This window comes from Dermacentor variabilis, chromosome 1 (assembly GCF_050947875.1).
Source record: "Dermacentor variabilis isolate Ectoservices chromosome 1, ASM5094787v1, whole genome shotgun sequence".
Taxonomy (NCBI): Eukaryota; Metazoa; Arthropoda; class Arachnida; order Ixodida; family Ixodidae; genus Dermacentor; species Dermacentor variabilis.
The window spans coordinates 253,590,654-253,611,534 of record NC_134568.1 but is presented as its reverse complement, the minus strand read 5'-3'; the positions used below and the strand labels follow the sequence as shown (position 1 = coordinate 253,611,534).

The window sequence follows — 20,881 nt, the reverse complement described above, 5'->3', positions numbered from 1 at the left end:
TCAGGTTAAAAGTTACGATGAAACGGCAGCATATGACTAGACTAAGCGTGGCATAATAAACCTGCGCGATAATACACCGTATAAGAAGTCTCCTTGGTGGCTCCTATGCGTAATTTTTATAACTCCCTGTGCTGAATATTGACGGCCCAGGCTCGAAGAGTCGAAACCCAAGGGGAAAAAATGGAAATTTTTCACCTACGTGAAACACAGACGTCCCTTCCACTAACAATTAACCCACGTCAACCATACAGCGCCACTAAATGTTTCTCGCTTATAATGACCCAGACAACGTCATTGGCATTGCATTGTAATGGCTGATAACTACAAAGAAACTGGTAACTATGAAATGTCCGATCGGCGTGTCTTGGCAGACGGAGCACTTCGCTTTCCGCCGCACGATGTTCCGTGCGCCGCATCAGTTGTGGTTCGCGCCTGTCGGCATAAGCAGTACTCGAGTACCCAATTTTCTTCGAAGCGCTTTAGTTTGGACGCAAAGGCTTTGCAGAAATTACCTCCGTAACTTTGAAGGTGCTGACCTGTTAGACCTGTGTGACCTGTGACCTGTGTGCTATTAGACTGACCTGTTAGACTATTAGGAGTTGACGCAGCTGGAAGAAGGTCGCGGTGGCTTCTAATTCGTCAGACTAAGTGCCACATTTCGCTCGCGATTGCTTTGTATAAAACTGCGCACGGCTGGGTAGGAAACGGTGTTTCAACGGACCCTTTTTATGAAGCGAGAGGTCAAGGAAATGTAAGTCGCGGCATCGGCAGTATACCGTAAGTGAACTGCAAAAAATTGAGGCCATTCGGGCACCGTCAGTGCACCCACGCCGTTCCCATCCATGCGGCAAGAGCATTTTTTTTTGTCCGTGTGAAAGAAGCTTTCAGTCAATAATCACATGCTTTACCGAACCTTATCAGTTTCTTGCATTCGTCGTTCTATGCGACCTTCCAGTGATTGCAACGTCTCCAGTGACCACGTTCCTGAGACGATGATAAACCTAGAACTCTGGATGGGACCTTCTTTTGACATCAAACCATGGCTGCGAACAGATCGCATCACGGACATTGGTCCTCTGGGTCCTCTCGGACGGTGAGTTCGATGTAGGGTTTTGCTGCGCTGGGGAAAGTGGCCTTGTGCATCCAAATAGGACTCGCATTTTCTAAACAGCTTGCCCAATCGCACGTCATCGTCATTCAACGTTTTAAGTACGAGAAATGAAGCTCGCATTTTAAGCTATAATCACGTCCTTATCTCTTTGACACTGTCTTTCCTAATTCTGACAGTTATAGCAGTCATGAAGCCTCTACGCCAAGTCATTATCGCCGCCTAAATGTTGGCGACTATGCTGGGTTGTTATGATCTAAAGTAACAGGTTGGCCTGTCGTTCATGCATTGGAGAAACGCAGTGCTACATTATTCGTCTCGGCTCTCCTGACAGTGTATGCGAGATTAACTACCTTAGTAAAATATTCTTACTGTACTGCAGGGCGTCCGATATGAACAATCCGTTGAGTCTGGGGGTAATTCAGCATCTGTACAGCGGGCTCTTCCCAGTAGCGTGTGCCTATTGGTTGACACCACAATGAGCACCGTGCCTCGCGGTTCGTTCTCAGGTACGGCTGGTATGTGTCGAAACAAACGGCCCAAGAATTCTGGAACAAGTATAATATGGTGCTTGACCATTGGCGCTCGTACCGCTCGGCCAACATGACGTCCCAGCTGGACCTGCTCCAAGACGAGAAGCTACAGGATCATCTGACCAGAGGCGGCTACCTCTGCAACTTTACTAGCTGCCGCAGCGGCGTCTATCGGTCTCCGTTGTGCGACCCGCTCAGGGATGGCCAGGGAGTGCCTTGCGCCACACTCATCGCAGATTTCCCAGGTGGGTTCGCAAGGCTGCTTTTTTGTGTGCTTTAGCCCCAGCGCTGGGTAAATTGCCCAGATCTGCGCGCATCGCGTCAGTCAGTGTCATATAGTCGTTTGCACGAGCACGACAAAAGCAGATCGGAATCAGCTTGTCCGCCTGCAATCTGCCTCTCAGGCTAGTGTGATGCACACACGGAGTAGTATCACTCGGCACGGCCGGCTTCACAAGGTTCGTGTAAATTCTCTCGGGCCTAGTCGCCGGTTAGCGCCAAGCAACAAGGAACCAGATTTTGTGTCTGCGCGCTGTTTTCTCGCTTCGTCGCAAGCAGCATGCCTGCATCTTCATGGTGCAATCTTTGATTTTGGTATTACCTACTGTGAAATATAGTACCTGTATATTCCGTTTTTGTATTGAATGAACAATTCTTGTATTCTCACTCGGCCCGCTCGCGTCGGATTCGTATACAAACTGCTGTGGATCCCGTCGCCCGGACTCTACAACAGTGTTCTTCAGAAATTATTGCATGTGTACTTACCGGCGGATCCCATTTAGTTGGTTCTTTGCTTCGAAATGTAATACTCGCTATGTTTAGCTAAGGGCACCGTCAAGCAGTAAATGTTAGAGCTGGCTAATCGCTATGGCATGTCCTGCTCACGATGTATCAGTGATGCGTTCGAATAGCGTAGGGTGGCTCGTGCGGCGTGTATCGATTTACAGCGCATGAATTAGACTACTGTTACACAAACAAAAGAATATGAAGACACATCACATGGTTACGTGCAAGTTGCCGCGGAGTGATTGGCAATGTTTGAATCCGTCCTTTTATCAATGCAGTTTCTATCCCCCCCCTCCTCCCTTCGCTCCATTCTTGCATCACTTTTTTTTTCTTTCTCTTTGTTATTTCAGAAAGCACATACGCCTTGCTGAAGCACCAGATCGAGACATTGAAGCTTCGTGTGAACGTGGTCTGGATCGGCAAGCATTTAGACACCTATGTCAATAAGCTTCTAGAGCGCAAACAGCCGGTGATATTTTTCAACTGGAGGCCCAGTTCCTTGACATTCAGCAACCATGATCTCACGCGCATCGCCTTTCCTCATTGCGAGGACCGTGCGCTGCAGGGAAATCTCGACACGTCAAACTGTCTCTTCGAAGTCAACAACATGGAACGGGCAAGTTTTCTTTAAAGTGATCAACGGCAACTTTCAGAAAAGTAGAACACGTCCGAAAAATATAAGCGTGTACACAAGGTTGTCTCAATTACATTCAGTGTAAGCTCTGGCGAACGGCAAGCGAAACATGAAAAACCAAAAAGCAATACCTCTAAGAAAACCTCGAAAAACAATAAAAGCTATAAAATAAACAAATGCAATAACAGTGGTGTTGGATAAGTGGTTATTTATTTTAAAAAATCAATTCGGGTATTCGGGACAAAATGCTTTCGGATATCAGAACGAGTGCGCATTAGAACGTCGTTATGCTGAAGTCGTAGTAATCGGGAAAGAAATGCTAGCAGTGCATTCACTATAACAGCAGTTCAACATTTTGTCCATTTAAATTACAAGGAGCAGTGTCTAAGCACGGTCTTGCGAGTTTCGTTGAAAGAGCGTGCGTACTGTATTTAAAGATCCATCGAATATACGCAGAAAACCCTTAAGTACCGTTTCCCGATCAGCTAAGCCGCTTCAACGTACTCTTCTTTATTAAGAGCGGAACGCATACGTATCACGCTAAGGTGGTAAAAGGCCAGACGCGAGGTTATTGGGCTCTGCAGATATAGTGTTGCCGCTCAGTAACAGTAGCTATGCCGCAATACCTTAGATGTGTTCTTTTGGTTGTCACACTCGCTACCTTCCTCCACTAGATGACGAACGTGTCCCAAACTTCATTATTTATGCAATGAATTTGACATCCGCTTTAGTATGACCGCAAACGCAAAGAATAAGTAATTTCGTACTTAGCTGGTACACGTCATGCGCCTGAGCAAAGGCATCTTCTGAGGCAAAGTAGGACACTAGAAACCCCAACTAAAGCAGTTGCAGAAATTATTCGTCAGTGCAATGCTGCGGAGCATGTTGATGGCAATAAAGTTAGCCTACATGTCATACTTATATGGCATTTCTTTTTTCTTTTGGATTTGTAAATTTACCTATTACGTCTGTAATTTGAAAGTTGTTTTGACAGGCTGAAATAATACTGTACTGCTTTTTTTTTGTTCAGTTAAGCCTTTTCAGGAACGTCTCAATCCATGCAGTCCAAGCTATAGTTATTTTTAACAATCTTTCGCATGGTGAACGCGGCTGTATTTACAATACACGTCGATGGGATATAAATTACGTGTATTTGGCCACATTATTTTCGATGTCCATCTGATCTTAGCTGGGAATAGATGCAGGAAGCATTTCATCGCGTCTGTCATCATCTGACAACACGTAGGTTGCTGACATAATTTGCTTCAGTCTATAGCCATACGCTGGGGTGGCGCTTTGGCGTTGTGCTACTGAGCACGAGGTCGCGGGTTCGGCGGCAGCATTCCGATGGGGATGGAATGCAAGAACACTCGTGTACCGTGCTTTGGGTGCACGTTAAACAACCTCAGCTGGTCAAAATTGAGGCGCAGAACAGATTTTGGGGATCGCAGAAGTGGTGCTAGTTTTAGGATTTCTGCTAAGCAGACATGGTTTCACTTTTACTCTGCTTCAATGTCTTCATTTTAATTAGTGTTCCGTAGGGAATAAACTATAATGTTAATTAGCGAATTTTCTTAATTAGCTATCTGGACATGGCGATTTCTTGAGCGAGTAATTTCTGCCTCTTCCAGAAATCCACCCGAAAGGCTGTGCAGCTCTGTCTTTCACAGGCACGATTTCCGAAAAAGAAATTTGTGAAATTTCAACATGTTTTTAATAAAAATACAGGCGGTATAAGCGCATGCTAATGTGAGACAGAATATAACTTAGAAAATGATTCAGATACTACATCACACTATAGTGATGCAAGTAGGATCGGATCTACCAAAACTCAGTTTCGCGTAAGCCAGGAGAATAGCATGAGAATAAATTAGGCATGCTATATTACTGCAATATATTGTGAGCAAACTTAACTATTCCCATCACCGATCTTTCGCCGGGGCTTCTGCGGAGCTACAATTCCTCCTGAAGCCGCCATCATTCGCAAGAACGGCTTCAGGAGCGGGTGGCTTATGGCTTAGTTTGAAGACTTTTGAAGTGACCTGTACACAGGGACCACTTAATGTAGTCAAGCGTTTGGCAGATAACCGTCTGAACAGGTTCAACAGGTAAATTGCTATAAGTATTGTAAATCCGGGCACTGACAATAAATCGTGAGTTAGTGGAACTGTGAACACGTACGGGCACCAAAATATAGATTTTGTCGTTCTGTGGTCAGTGACAAGATTTATAAAGCAGCCGCCACTTGCATAGGTCTCACTTCATGCAGGTTTCAGAATACATAATTGCCTCATATATTCGGCCCTAAGCAATTATTCGAAAGTTTTGCATGTCATTCTATGTGGATTCGAACACGAATCGAATAAAAAATACGGTATGATTGCTATTCGCAACCTCGAATATACCCACACCCCTCAACAAGCATATTTTTCTTTATCGTGGCCGCAGGTCGTGCGCTAGTTATTTCTTGCCCATTCCATCACTATCCTTCAGTGAGGGCATGCCCTCAAGAACAGTTGCATAACAGACTGGAGATACGATGGGCGTTCAATAAAAATTTCCCCTGACCCACTTTTCTGTTGGCTGAGGAGCACGAAAATTAGCATACTTGTTTACCGTTCTCTATATAGCTGCCACCGAGAGCCACGCACTTCTGCCATCGTGTTACGCAGCAGTGGATACGACTCTTGTAGAAGTCCTTAGGTTTGCCTTAGAGCCGTGACTTCGGCGATGAGCGTGCCATCATCAGGAAACTCCTGCTTTTCAAAAATAATTTCTCACCTAAAAGGAGGTGGACATTTGAATGTCGGGGATGTACTAGGGATTACGAAGAATTTAATTTCTAGAGGAGCGTGCTTCCATTTGCGCAACATGCGAGTTGCGAGCAGGAGCATCGTCTTGCAAGAGCAGGACGTCTTTTCACAGCATGCCACGCCTTCTGATATTTATGGCTTCCCTTAATTTTGTCGGCAAGTTATAACAGGTCCCCGTTACGGTGGCACCTTTCGGCAATAAATCTGTCACTGCCCTCTCGCGGATCTCAAGAAATTGTTCGCATCACCTTGCTAGCTGAAAGTTGCCCGCATGCCTTTTTAAAAAGACGGCGAGTGGTAGTGCTTGCATTGTTTAGACTGGAATTTAATTTCTAGTTCATAACTATAAACTCGTGTTTCAGCTGCTGTAATGAATCTTACAAAAAGGTATCTTGGTTTTTTTTGAGGCACGTAACCAAAAGTTCACTAGTGCGGGCCACTCGGTCCTTCTTGTGAAAAGCAGAAAGCAAGCGAGGAACCTGACGCCCCAACACCTTTCGTCAGATGTCACAGAGTAATATTTCCTGTGAACCCTACACTGATCTTGAACTTTTCAGCTAGTTCATGAATCGTTATGCGGTGATTTTCAAATTGACTGTCTCCACTTTTGTTCCGCAAAATTTTAAACTGCGCGAAGAATATATGAATCTATTAACCGACTAGACCAACAACATGGCTTACTCCACTTTTGTAACAGTTTCCCCATCAACGGCTGAATGAGGTCGACCTGGAGTCGGTGCCGTTGTGACCAAGTTCTGTCCACATTTTAACTCCGGCGCCAGTATTTAACGACGTCATACGACAGGCCGTCTACCCTGTCGTATACACCGTCGTTATTTCATGAAAATTTTGTTGGGGTGTGTTGCCTTTGAGATTCAGGAAGTTATTCACTGACCTCTGGCTCTATACTCCCAACTTCCTCAGTCTTCAGTCGGTGAAACAAAAATAGCTATTAGGAAAGAGCTGAATATTTTTGTCTGGCCCATAGAGATACACGTTTATAATTGTGTGAAATTTCTTTAATGTATACCAAAGTGATGTAGTTCAAGAGAAACCTTTATTGAACAATTCTCGTAATCTCAGCCATCCTTCTCACCCACAAACCCGATTCCGTGCGAAGTAGCCTCCCTGCCTATGCCACTGCCGATTTTGGCGGCATTTCGCCGAACAGGCTGGCTATGCTCAACCGCGGCGTGCTTCGTGCAGGTAGCTTGGTCGAAGCTGAAGGACACCGCGCCGGACGTTTATCAGCTGGTGGAGAAGATGACGTTCACGCAGCAGGAGTACGAAAAGCTTCTCAAATTTTACCAGAGCAAGAGGCCGCAGCAGAAGAGCTTCCACCAGATTGCGTGCCACTTTCTACTCGATAACGAAGTCCTATTGCACCAGTTCTCGGTACGGGTCGCCGACAAGCCCATGCTCCACATCGGCGGTATCTTCCCCATGTCCGGCATCTATAATCGCGTGGGCGGCGTGCTTACAGGTTAGTTCCTTGGCCATCGCCATAAATTAGATGCTATAACTTGTCATGTGCAAATCGCAAATTGTCATACGTGTATGTAAATGTCAGTCTATCGCATAATGTTTTGTGAAGCTGTTTCTCCACCGAAAGCCACAGCTGCGGTTGAAAGCGGTGGGTGCAGAGTAGCAAACGCAAAACAAGGAAATGAATGTAGAATAACAACAATACTGATTACACGAGTCGTGGGCATATAATGCTTGCTGTGGCGAAGCGGAGCCGCCGACGGGCGTTGTGTCGAATAGCAACAGTCGTCGTAACTGCGCTCGACATTGCGAGCGCAGTTACGAAATTGTGCTCTTAAGCAGAATTATTCGACATTACAAAGATTTTTTTTGCAGTAAGCTGACCTCAGCTAAAACGAATGAATTGTTCAAACTCGTAAAGTTCTCATCGACAGCTCCTCCTGAAAAATTTTGGTTGACTGGCATACCCATCCTTCACGCGCTTGGGCATTCCAGGCCCTGTTCCATGCGCCATCGGTGCTGACCAGGACTGTAGACTCAAAGAAAAGTTTGCACGCTTTGGGGCTTATCTTGGTTCCTACAATCTAAGTAAAGTTTACACCATTTGGGGCTTGAACCTGCAATCTAGGAGACGTTTGCACCCTTTCGGGCTTACTTGTCTCTACATTTGAATTAGTTTGCACTCGGCAGTCAGTCATAGCTAGCAGCGCGACCGCGCACTTCGGGAATGGAATTCTCTGCTGTAGCATCGCTGCTTAGCATTGTGAGCAAGACTGCATTTTGTCCTCTCAGTGCTCACTCTTCCTTTTTCCTCTTTCTATTCACCCTTTCCCTTACCCGAGCGTAGGAGCAAATAGGGCACTCGTCTGGTTGACCTGCCTGCCGTTCCTTTCCTTGCTTTCTCCCTCTCTCTCACTCGCCCACTTTTTCTTTATACCTTTATAAATTCTTCCAAGGCACTTCGGAATTCCTGCAGCGGTCGCTGGCGTACAGCGGCGGACATCAAAACGACTAAGGGAATGATCCTGTAACAGCAGTCGTAAAAAAAATTAGCAGCCATGACTCTGTGCTTTGCCCATACCGGTGATCTCTGCGCGAACATCTTCTACATTCACGTTTTTTCCAAATTCAAATGGCAGTGCTTGACTACGCCTTACTGCATGTTTGCATCGCTTGTTTTCGTTGCAGCGGCACGCATGGCTATGGATAGCATTAATCGAAACGAGAATATTCTCAAGGACTTCAAGCTTGTGATCCTCGAAGAGGATGGTCAATGTGCGCAGGACGTGGTCATGAAGCGCTACATCAACTACGTCACCAACTCCACCTACAAGAGCTTGATCGGCATCTTGGGTAAGCTTTATTGCTTGTAGTATAATGCTAGCAGAAAGCCTCACTTGGATGATGTTGTAGGCGTACGCGACGGGTAAAGTCCATGGTTACTGACGGCTGGGATCTCGCATAACTTGCTCACCATACGCACAGTCAGGGACCTTACTTTCCGCGACCTATCTTCCATCCGTCTCATACGGTGGGATCATTTACGTTTTTCCTGCAGTCTTTAAAACCCAAAGCGTCAGGAATGCTAACTACGCCCACATTAAGTGCTGGCTGCGTACTTTTCGTATATTAGCGTTCAGCTTTGAAAGAGAAAATTCACTCCAGTCGTCCTAAATTCGTTTCTGTCGCATATAATTCTGTTTGATATCGAGGGGCCGAGTTCACATAGTTCGTATGAACATTTTCTGGACGCTTTCGACAATGAGGCTGTGACGTCCTATTCCAATGAGCAGCACGCCGAACTTGAGGCCCGCGTCGACTCTGTAACAGTGCGGCCGAAACTCTAAAGCCGCTTTCTATCTTCCCGAAGAGTGTACACTGTCTTGGGAGCTAGGACCGGACAGAGGCGGTCCATCTCACTTGGCCGTTTCCACAACTTCTTAACTTTCAGAATTGACCGATGTTTTTTCTCACGAACCACTTTGTCGCATTCTCCTGTTTCATGACTATTCAAGCACAGATTTGTGTTCCTCCACTAACATCAGTAGCTTTCTTGTATTTAGGCACACGTGATGCCCTGGCATAGATCACTCACGCTGCTGTACGTGCTTATCGTTTCATAGAAAATATAGAATGTTAGGCTCTCGCTCTTGGCACCATCGGAACCGCCGTGCTCTTTTCAGGGCCTGCCTGCACCGAGACGCTGGAGCCGATCGTGGGCGTGGCACAGCACTACAACACGCCCATCATTAGCTACAGCGCCGAAGGGGCCCTCTTCTCCAAGCGCGAAAAGTACCCCTATTTCTTCCGCACCATCCCTGAGAACCATATATACAGGTGCGTGAATCACTTGCGAGCGTGTGCCTCGAAGTCGCGGCCGTGCCGCATGGAAGTTACGAAAATGAAACAGTCGCTAAGTGCTATATTACTGCCTGCCGAACTTGGTTTCTCGCCTTCCTGGAGCCGGCAAACGTGCTGGCCTAGATTGCTACATTGCTATTCACATCCAGCCTTTCTGTATACATATACTCGCATTTCTCCCTCCGAGCTACCACAAGTTTAGGAAACTCTCACCCTTGTGTGCCCCGCGGTGTACCATGTACCATGTTTAAGTGCCCAATTCCTGACGTAAACTTGAAAGCCCTCACCTAAACAACATTTTCAAGACACTGAAGTCTAACGGTAAACTGTAAGTACCAAGCAGAAGAGGTGAACGAGTAATATAGGAGGGTTTACTATAAATTCGAACGTCACATAAAGCCGTTCAGGGCGCACATCTGCGAGCCTTGGTGTTGCTGGAAACAAGAGCGCCTGCGTGCGCAACCCGCGTTTAAGTGTACCTTAGCGCCCCTAATGGGTCTCATAACTTCGTATAAGAGAAACCTTAAGTACTTTATGTGCTGAAACCACCGGGCCGTGCATTACACTCGAGGTGTATAAGGCACGCCTTTAGCGTTCCGTCTCCAGCGAGGGTCCGAAATGGGCGAGTCAACGCTCTGGCCCTTTCAATGGGCAGTAAGTCCAAAAAAAAAACAAGAGTGCGGGACAAAGTGAGAAAGGTACTGCACTTGCTGCTTCCGCGAGATCATTTATTGACCGTGCCATTTGACAGCGTCCTCGTGCTGTACGCAGGTTTGTGTACCTAAAGATGCTGCAGGCTCTGCAGTGGCGGCGCCTGGCAGCGCTCACCGAGGACGGCCACAAGTACAGCGAGTACCTGAACCTGTTGCACGACGACATGCAAAAGCTGGGCCTCAACTTCGTCACCAACCGCAAGTTTCCCCATGACCATGGCACGCACAATGGCACGCACAGGTCTCAAGACATGTCCCAGTACCTGGCTGACCTCAAATCCCGAAATGCGCGCATCATCATCGGCGGCTTCGATGAGGACGCCGCCCGCGCCATTATGTGCGAGGCCTACAGGCAGGTACGCGGTAAATCCCGGTGAGCGCAGTTTCCTGGTGGCTGCTGCAATGGTGCAGCCCAAGAACGAACCGCGAGTCAACGAGAACACGTCGGTGCCTCGAGTCAGGCTTTAATTTGACTTGCACATGTCATTCGATCGATCGCGCACTATTGTTTTGAAGTGCCCCTGAATTACAGCTGTAGAACTGCCGTTTTGGTCTCGACTGGCACTCTTATCGGCACCCTTAATGCACCGTCCCCGCGCAACAATTTTCCAAAATGCTCAGTAATAGCCGATGTAAGTGCTTTTGCAGCAACAAAACTATATACGCCGCGCATGTGCCTCTCCCCTTCGCCGTCCACTGTGTGCAATATCCCTGCATCGGCTCGCATTTAAACTCCACAGACCTTTGAAAGAGGGGAGCCTGTGTTAGTGTGTTACGCCACGACTATGTGCCCTAGTCTTAGCTTTCTTTAAAGGGAAAAGAGGGAGGTATGGCCTATATGTTCTATTACGGGAAACCGTGTCTAAAATTAGGAGACAAAGAAATACTGCCGAGACTTTCTTACTTGTCTGGTTATTTTTCTCGCAGTTTCTCGCAATGAAGCCATGTACATCACATACCAACAAGTTCATGTTCAGATCCATTTGACACATATGCTACGCTGCGAGCCCAGTCCTAGCCGCGACGGTTCCGTCCCTTACTGCTGTAGAGTTTAGGGCGACCAGTGGCAGAGCACTCCGCTACAAACATCACGGCCGCAAAAGACGCTGCTGGTGGCGACTAGTTTGTAGACTGCGGTCCATGCCACTGTCAAAGTGCGTGCGCGGGCTTTTGTTTGAACTGATGAATTCCTTGTAACGCATATGTCGAACGTCGATGCTTGTCCTAGATTTGAATTACTGTGCTGTACGCTGTTTTTGTTCACTCGAAACACCCAAGTCTGTTGAATGGACCTTTTATAACTTCAAAATCACCATGAATGTGCTTCAATCATAAGGGGACGGCCATTAAGTCACGGTACCGTATGTTACTCTGGAGACGATTTGAGCTTTGGAACCACCCGTTCTACCTTCTTGACACTGAATGTGTCTTTCTCGTTGTGTCATCAATGCGTAGGATTTTCGCCGTCGATACTTGCATTAGCAATAGAAGCATGCTTGCCTTAGCACGTGTCTTGCATTTGGCAGGGCATGACAGGAAGAGACGGTTACCAGTGGTTTCTACCGACGTGGCTGAGCCAGCAAGAACAGCGCCATCGGGAGTGGTATAACACCGAGTATTACAATCAGCACTTCAATGAAAGCGTGAACTGCACTGTTGGTGAGATGAAGGTGGCCATCGACGGTTACATGAGCCTGCACCCAAAGGCGTATGCTGACGACAACGCCACCATGCAAGACAACAAGACTGTCGCTTTCTGGAAGGCGACGTACAAGCAGATTGCTACAGGTCAGGTAGGAACACGGCGCTATCTGTACTGCTGCGCTGGGTTTCTTAACGCACGTTGAGTTAGCAAAAATGATTGTAATCTTCCGCATCGCCGAATGCGCCCATGGGCGCGGAACGGAAAGGGTAGCTTTGTCACGTTGTCGGCAATTGTATGCACAAGTTGAACATGAGTTTGAACTGCAGCGAAAAGCCTGTGCTTATCAATCTCATAAACGTAACTGTCCGGTGCATTTCAAACTCAATCGCGTCGACTTTGCTTATTCTGGCGCGAGATAATAATCCTGAAAGAACCGCTATCACTGCTGTCCAGACGCAAAGGTTTTACCGTGACTGTTGATCTGCTGGCCTAGTCCTATGGTTCTCTGTATAGGTCTATAAAGTCTGCCTATGGTCCGGAAGTGGCACCTGCACAACGGTCAGCAGGAGTGTGAGCACAGATAGTGGGGCAGGCAGGAGAAAGGGAACATTGAAAGTGGCAACATCGTTAACGGTTGCAGTGAAGGCTGCAGTGCGCATTGTCACGCGTCGGAGCGGTGCCGCGAAATGGTGTAGGGCGTAAGTTTCGGCGCGTGATGTTGTACAAAGGAGTGCTTGACCAGACGCGGTCAATGCACTGAGGGAGTAGAAGTTCCAGCGCATGACATTCGACGTAATAATCAATCGGACGTTCATTCTAAACCAGGTGGAGGAGGAGGATAGAAAGAACTCAAACCAATTGATCGACCACACAACTAAACTACAAGAAAATGCAAGCGCTACCTTCTATAATTACCGCACTAGTGTATGGTCGTCATTGCTCTGTTGTTCATAATGGCTCATTACCAGATATCTCAGCTCACTGTACATTTATATGTGTCACTGGCAAAAGAGTATATGTATATAACGCGACTAAAACACAGGCACAACGCGCCAGGACACTTAGATGTGTGCGCCTCGTCTTCGCGTTTCTGGCGATTTAGTTTCGCCGTCATCAGCTCCTCGAAGTAGGCTGAATATGATCTCGTAATATACGTTCATGAGAGCAAGCTGGCCTCGTCTCCATTCACGTACCCTTCCAACTTTCGTATCCCTTGGAACCCTACCACCTTCCTTCCTACCCCAACCTTTAATATCGCTACTCTGAAACAAAAACAGCTGACAGAAGTTTTGATACCGTATATAAATGACGATGTGCATGATTTCTGATAAACATCACATGAATACCTGATCAAAATTGTACGGTTAAATTGCTACCACCGATAGCAAATGTTGCTCCATCTCGATGCTTCTCATCTGCCTTGGCCGGATACGTCGAAATAAATAACGTAAATATTGTTTATGCGGGCCAGCCGTCGTCTGAAACATACGTTATAGCAGCTTCTGCACCGTCTGCCGATAGTCGCATTCTCTAAATCCCAGCAGTGAGACTCTTACTAGGCTCGCGCTGCTACGCGTTTAAACATGCACGAGAAGACAGGGTACTTTGGAGCGCCTGCATAGCTCGTGCTTGCCTGCGCGGAACGATCGTATAAAATTAATAATTTAAAAATAAGCCGTGGCTTATACTGGAGGGCGCGATTACGTTTTTCATCCGTTATCTGGAAAGGCGAAGATGAAGCGCTCAAGAAATAGCCGCGATCAGGCAACTCGTTAACAAAAAGGAGCGTTTTAATTCGAGTTTAAAACATAATTGCAGAGTTTAAAGAATATTACAAACTTTGTTACTATCCGAAACAACTAAATTGTGTAATTTTCGAACAGGACGTGGTCATGAGATTCCTATACCGGCTCCACGTGATCCTGAGCCAACTTACGGTCGAGTATACACAAAAGAGCTCGAATTACAATACTTCAGAAAAATTAGAACTCAACCTCTCGATTTGTATAGACCTCAACACATCGAAGAAAAAAAAAGTGCACGAAAATAGCATAAAATCTGTGACGTCATTGACGCGACCGGCGCCGCGGTTGGGCGTGAAGGCAGGGAAATGGGGGGCTCATTCTTGCCCCCACTTAAGCCATATCTTCTCCCATCGAACGAATGTAGACAACCACGGAGCAGCCTGAACGAAGCTGTGTTCGAGCTACTTAGACATGACGCCAATAACGAACTACATAGTTCTCTGGCAATACGCTCTATACGGCTCACTGACTTTCAGACGTGTCCATCTGCTGTGTATACGCGACTGCGGATTCCATCCTTGCCTGCCAGGTGGCACCGTCTTCGTAAACGCATGCAGTTGAAAACTTCGGTTGCTTAGAGTGTATGGTGCACATCGGCGAATCTTAATGGTGTAAATACATCGAAGACTGAGGACGGAACGTGTCTCATTTCGTCGTGGTTTGAATAGAAGAGTTGACTTAATGTAACGATTCTTTTCGTCCGATCCTGTTACCTCTTGTCATTCGCCGCTTCAAACCGTCGATCCTGGTGCTAACGTGTAGATATAGACCGGGCGCCGCCACTGAAGAAACGCGGGAACGAAGACTTTTAATAGAATTGTTGCATTATTACAGGTTCCGGAAATTAATTCGGACCTCTCCATAGGTCCTGGATAAGACGCCGCAGCTCTCCTCTTCTCCAGCTAGACAATGCGTGGCCTATATTCGTAGAAGTACAGAGTAATTAGGGATACCATGCGTAGCGGTGATGCCGTCGTGCTAGGCTTCGCAACATTCCTATCTGACGAGCAGTGTTGCTTATCGACGGTTTCTCTTTTGTCCAGGGCAGAGAAGACAGTGACTACGGGGGTTACGCGTACGATGCGGTGTGGGTGTTTGCCCTCGCTGTTGATGCGCTGTTCAAGAAGAACCACAGCTATACGTCCTCCATTCATGAGGACGCAACATTTAAGTGAGTCTCATCTCGCCATTCGCGCGCCGCTGTGCATATTTTAGAGACGCATACCGTATTCATTCGAAGCTAATCTTTTCTTTCCCATGGTGACCAAAGTATAGGAAAGGGCGCTTATGTTTGAGGCAAATAAAACATTACCGTGAATATTTTTTTTTCTTCTTGCTTTTGCCTGTTCAGAGTGGCAAGTAGGTGCAACTTGGACTCGAAAAATACATTTCCTAGAATTAAAAGGCGAGATTCAGTCGCTCTCTCTTTTTCGACGCGACGCAAGAAAATGGTCGATAAATTTTAAATTGGACTCCTCCTTCCTTACTCAGCACTCTGGTGGATACACTTCCCTGCGAGGGGAAACTTTTCTTTATTATTATTATTATTATTGTTGTTGTTGTTGTTGTTGTTGTTGTTGTTGTTGTTGTTGTGTCATTTAAATAAACTTTTCAACAACGAATGAAAGGAAACAAAGCAGCATTACAAATATTGCGTGCTGGGCTCCGATCTTCCGTCTTTTTCCTTTGAACAAACGTTTATCCTGTTTGGCGTTCGTCTGTGTCGCCCGTATACGTAGAGCTCCTAAATGCGTGGCACGATTCGCTAAGCCGAATAGCTATCATTTCCAGCATGTAGCATTGCAGTAGTTGGGAGTGAATTGCGTTGTGCTAGAACAATGAACATTGTCATCTCTGGCTACCTACATATACTTTTGGTTGCCTTTTTCTGGCGGAACTGTTTTTCATTCGTCTTTTTTTAATAGCTGCATTACACTGTCACTAGCAATACCTGGATCGTAGCTGTTCGTCTGCACCGTCTGTCCACATGATGCTGACTGTCTATGTTTCTAACACTGCACTTCTTCGCCGGAGCAAAACCGACATATGGCGGGACAAGACCCGGGTAATTGGTGATCGCTCAGAAGGGCCTTCGTCCTGCAGTGGATATGAAAATAGGCTGATGATGTTCTTGGTGATGTTGATCAGAAAGGGGCCCAAGCCAGAAGATAAATGCACTCTTTATCCTGTGAGTATAAAAGGACGTAGAGCGTTCTTCTGAGTGAAACTCTCATCGAGCTTTGTTGTTATTGTTACTTACCGTTGTTGCTTCCCTCGCTTCCCTCCCTTTGGAGAAGAAGCAAACATATACGATGTCTTGTGCTCCAGTAACTAGGAGTATCTCTCAGAACCTGCATGTGGCGCGCAGTCATGAGCGGCGAATGGGGCAAGCTATGACTTACCTATTGGGCATGGCTGCAGGGAACTGATCCGGCTGATCAACGCAACCGACTTCCACGGCGTGACAGGCCACGTCCGCTTCTATCGTTCGAGTCGGCTGACAGACGTCATCATCCGGCAGTGGGTGAACGGCAGCCAGCACCACGTAGGCACGTACAGCCCTGGCGTCGGTGACGAGGGCGACCGGCTGGCTCTGGGGCCCTCGGAATCGCTGAGCGCCATCCACTGGCCCGCCGGCCGAAATCAGGGTGACGGCGGCGAAGACCCTGTGCTATGCCCACTTGAAGGGCTGCGCCGTCTGCTCAACACCAGCTGCGACTTGGCCATTGTCGTCGCCAACGTCATAGGGCTGAGTCTGTTCGCGCTGCTCATGATCGGTGGTTGCGTCGTCTTCAAGAGAAGGTATGAGCTCCTCTTCGCCACGCTTTAATTGCGTCCCATTCGTCTTCGTGAAGAACCGCTAGTCGGGAGCGTTGTATCCAGTTCATTGTTATGAGAAGAGCTCGAACCATATACGCCACAAACGAAAACATAAGAATGACGACGCAAACATTACCCTTACTTGTCATCCTTGCTAATCGTCTCGGAAATACTCCAGATACAGTAGTACCACGGTTGTTACACGGGCTTGTTGATACGCCCTGAGAGTGTTAGCCAGTGGTTAAAAGTTAAACTCGCCGACATGGCCGTGAAGGGGCGCTGGCTAACACTTCCAAGGGTAATCTTTTACACAAACACAAATACCCGAGATAGTAGACAAAAGGATGGCCTCCGCGTTAGCTTAATTGGTCAAGCACCGCATGCGGAGAATGTGGGTTCGGCTTCCACGTGCGGCAAGTTGTCTTTCCGTCCACTTTTATTTTTCCTTTTCCTTATCTTTTTTTTTAAATCTCGGTTAAACGACACAACTATTTTGCCCTATGCTTTCTCTGGTTTCATTGTTTTCTTGATGTAATTTTGCATTGACATAGCGCGGTGGCATTGATGCTCAAAGATATGTTTTCTTTAGCTTAATAAGCATGTCACTGCACGTTGAACTGTTCTGAATGATGCTGGGTAAAAATAACGAAACCAACTTCCCCGTATTGCGTAACTACTTTGACAACTTCAACATATCTCGGTGTTGATATCGCGGAGCCTTCTCGTGATGCTTTTCATTCTTTTTCGCTACGTTATAACTGCGCCCAGAAATGTGCCGTGACAAATGCAATTGCGCAAGAAAGCTTTTATCGCTCCCCGACGTACCAATTCTTCGACTGCTCGATTGTTTCAGGTACGAAGAAAAAGTTAAGCAGACAGAGGCGCGCATGCGAGAGCTAGGACTACTGACGTCGAACCACCTGCCGTCCCTGGATGGTTGGGAAATGCCACGGGACCACATAGTGATCAACCGCAAGTTGGGCGAAGGCGCATTCGGCACTGTGTACGGTGGGGAGGCGCTAGTGACAGACCAATGCTGGCAAGCCGTGGCTGTCAAGACGCTTAAGGTCGGTGCCATCATCGAAGAGAAGGTATGACACTTCCTTTTCAGCAAGTTCATCTTCTGCATGTTCCCATTGCACGCGCTTCTTCTGCATGTGCCGCTCACTTCACTCTAGTGCTTCGTCCGCTGTGGCGATAACTTCGTGCAAAACTGCAAAGCTGCGCGCTACTCGCAGCTGGACTTCCTGAGCGAGGCGGAGATGATGAAGCGTTTCGACCACAAGAACATCGTGCGGCTGCTGGGCGTGTGCACGACGGGCGAGCCCGTGTACACGGTAATGGAGTTCATGCTGTATGGCGACCTCAAGACGTACCTGCTTGCCCGCCGGCACTTGGTTAAGGAGAACGAGCGCCACAAGTCCGAGGAAGTGTCCGACCGCTGCCTGACGGCCATGGCGCTGGACGTGGCGCGTGGGTTGAGCTACCTTGCCGACCTGAAGTACGTACACCGCGACTTGGCCTGCCGCAACTGCCTCGTCAACGCCGGCCGCACTGTCAAGATTGGCGACTTCGGCATGTGCCGACCTATGTACGACTCGGATTACTACCGATTCAACAAGCGCGGGATGCTTCCCGTGCGGTGGATGGCACCCGAGAGTCTCAACGACGGCATCTTCACCACCATGTCTGACGTCTGGAGCTACGGCGTGCTGCTCTACGAGATCATCACGTTCGCCAGTTTCCCGTACCAGGGACTCTCTAACAACCAGGTCCTCGAGTACGTCAAGGGATACAAAACCCTACCCGTGCCCAACGGCTGCAAGCCTGAGCTGTAAGCTGAGTGCATCGCCCCGAGCGCTTTTCCCTGCAGCACGCTTCGATAATTGCGTAGTTAAAAATTTCGAGGCCGGTGAGGAAGTTGAGGAAAGCTTAGTTTACTGATTTAAATTTGAACAAAGGTTCGCGCACTGGGTACCTGTTACGATTTCACTAATAGACATGAAACGCTGCCGTCCACGACTGATCTGCTAAACTGCACCGACGGCTGGCGCTGCATGAACAACCATGCTGAGACAGACAGCATGTCGTATAATGGTATCTGCTCCGCCAGGCTTGTTAGTGGCCCAGCTTTATTGCTAAACGATACATACTTATTTGAGACAAAGCATGCTGCTAATTTTTGGTATACTTCTGCCGTCCGGAGTCTGGACGAATTGTGGGTGTTGCGTGCGCCGCTCAGTGCGCGCACTGTTGTGCGGCCCGCACGCAGGGAGGCGCTTCTGCTGCGCTGCTGGGCGCGCAGCCCGTCGCAGAGGCCCACGGCGTGCGAGATCGTCGAGATCCTGGCTAACGACAGCAAGCTCATCTCCCCTTGCCTGGACCTGCCTCCGGCCAGCGTCCAGGTGGAGGGCACCGACTCGCTCGAGCTGACGGCCATCGGCGACCGCGGCCGCCTGCACTCCATCTCGTCGCTGGCCCGGCGTGTGGAGTCCGTGGAACGCTCTGCTGCCGTGGTGGTGGGCCAGCAGCCGCAACAGCCGGGTTCCCCAGTTCCACCGCCGCGCAACCAGTACGTCACTCTCCGCCAGCTCAGTCGCACCAGCAGGCTGGAAGCCGTCGGCTGCAACATGACGCCGCTGTGAGCCTCGTCTTCTAAAGACGGGAGCCGTCTCTCTTAGTCTTTTTTTTTTCACTTGTGCTGCGCGTCAGCGTTATGCGCGTGTAGTGAATCCTGTGAATGCCTGAACCCCCACGGCAGCGTTCTCTTTTTTTTCCTTGCAGCCCGGCGTATCTTATCCATCCTGAACTGCGCCCTAGCGTTGGCAACCACCAGCAAACGCATGAGCCGCCCAAGACGATATCTCCGCTGCTGGGAAGTTTGCGGAAAACGCCGAGGTTCTTGTACTCGTCGCGCCTGGCAACCACGACGCTGACCTAGCGCCTTCCCATTCCGGCGCCACAGCAGTCGGGGGTGCACGTGCGCGTCCATGCCGCCTGTTTCGAGCTCTGCCGCACTACTGCGCCTATGGACGCATGCCAGTGGCAGGAACCCGTCGCGTGGCCGCATCGGTTGGCGACGGTGCGCTCTAGTCCTACATCGCGATGTGCGAGAACATGATCACCCATTACGTGTGCGTGCGCGGTTTTCCAAGTGTGCGGACTGAACCAAGCAACAGAACCGGGCGTACACGCATGCACCTATTGTACAGCAGTCGCAGTCACCGTCCATTTTTTCGTTTTGAACCCTGCAGTGTCTGTGGTCCGGTTTTAGCTGAGCGCACCACGAATAGTTCCGACTCGCCTGTCGGCATGCCTTCGACTTCTGTGGTACTCGGGCTCGGTCACCCGGATGCTTCGTTAATTTATTACTTTTGTGCATATTTTGTTCGCTCCTGCTCAGATACGAAAGTACACATCCTTGTACGGTAGAATACCTGGAAATAAGTTTTTTTATATCTTCTTTTTTGTTGTTCCATAACGTTATAAAAGATCTAACTATTTCTTTTGTACATATTATACTTTCATGCAGTGTGTGCTGTCGTTGAGCGTGAAATTTTTGAAAGAACTGTTATTCCGCATTGCCCCACTTAATTGTGAAATAAATGACGCACATACTACTGAGAATGTGGACTTATAGATGGAATGCGCTTTTATCAAGTGTAAGCTTGTCGAGTTCCTTTTCAAGTAGTCAAGGCACATTACGCACACTTTCTTACGGGATGCCGCCAAGATGCCTTCAATAAACGTTCGAGCCGTTTGTAGGTATTAATATGGTCACAGCCCTCGTTTGTTCATTCCCTTCCTTCATTGCGTGTGCTATTATTTGTAAAACCAGGAGCTCGCAAAATTTTCTGCTGCAAACAGTTCCCGTGCGAGTAAAGTATCTCGTATGGATATTTCGGCAATCCTCAAATAAAGCAAGATACGAAGCTGGCATTGTTTTTTTTTTTCTTGTTGTACTGTGCCGAATAAGTGCCGCTTTTCGTAAGAGGTGAGGTAGGTATCTCTAAGTGAGAGATACGTACCTCACATGCCGTCGTCGGCTTTCTCACGCTGAGGGCATTGTTGAAGTAAGAAGTAGAGGTCAGATGGGAAACGAAAGGCAGCAGTCTTATTTTACGTATTTACGAGAGTTGACTGGAGGAGCACACCGAAGGCTGTCGAGCTTTCTTCTA

At 48.0% G+C, this 20,881-nt stretch overlaps 1 protein-coding gene across 6 annotated transcripts in view; it reads left to right on the top strand.

The window, feature by feature from the left end:
* The window catches only part of LOC142561297 (uncharacterized), a 146,882-nt gene extending 126,397 nt beyond the window's left edge, over positions 1–20,485 (top strand). For 4 of the 6 annotated variants that reach the window (XM_075673436.1, XM_075673438.1, XM_075673437.1 and 1 more), the window contains 14 exons: positions 956–1,093; positions 1,618–1,886; positions 2,778–3,043; positions 7,081–7,357; positions 8,548–8,712; positions 9,543–9,696; positions 10,492–10,789; positions 11,960–12,226; positions 14,927–15,054; positions 16,305–16,685; positions 17,557–17,794; positions 17,942–18,537; positions 18,976–19,344; positions 19,488–20,485. In XM_075673436.1, coding sequence (XP_075529551.1) covers positions 956–1,093; positions 1,618–1,886; positions 2,778–3,043; positions 7,081–7,357; positions 8,548–8,712; positions 9,543–9,696; positions 10,492–10,789; positions 11,960–12,226; positions 14,927–15,054; positions 16,305–16,685; positions 17,557–17,794; positions 17,942–18,537; positions 18,976–19,344; positions 19,488–19,644 — 3,703 coding nt within the window. In that variant the 3' untranslated portion in view covers positions 19,645–20,485. The remainder of the gene's footprint in view (positions 1–955; positions 1,094–1,617; positions 1,887–2,777; positions 3,044–7,080; positions 7,358–8,547; positions 8,713–9,542; positions 9,697–10,491; positions 10,790–11,959; positions 12,227–14,926; positions 15,055–16,304; positions 16,686–17,556; positions 17,795–17,941; positions 18,538–18,975; positions 19,345–19,487) is intronic. The other 2 variants (XM_075673439.1, XM_075673442.1) reach the window with 2 other exon arrangements.
* Positions 20,486–20,881: the final 396 nt, after the last annotated feature.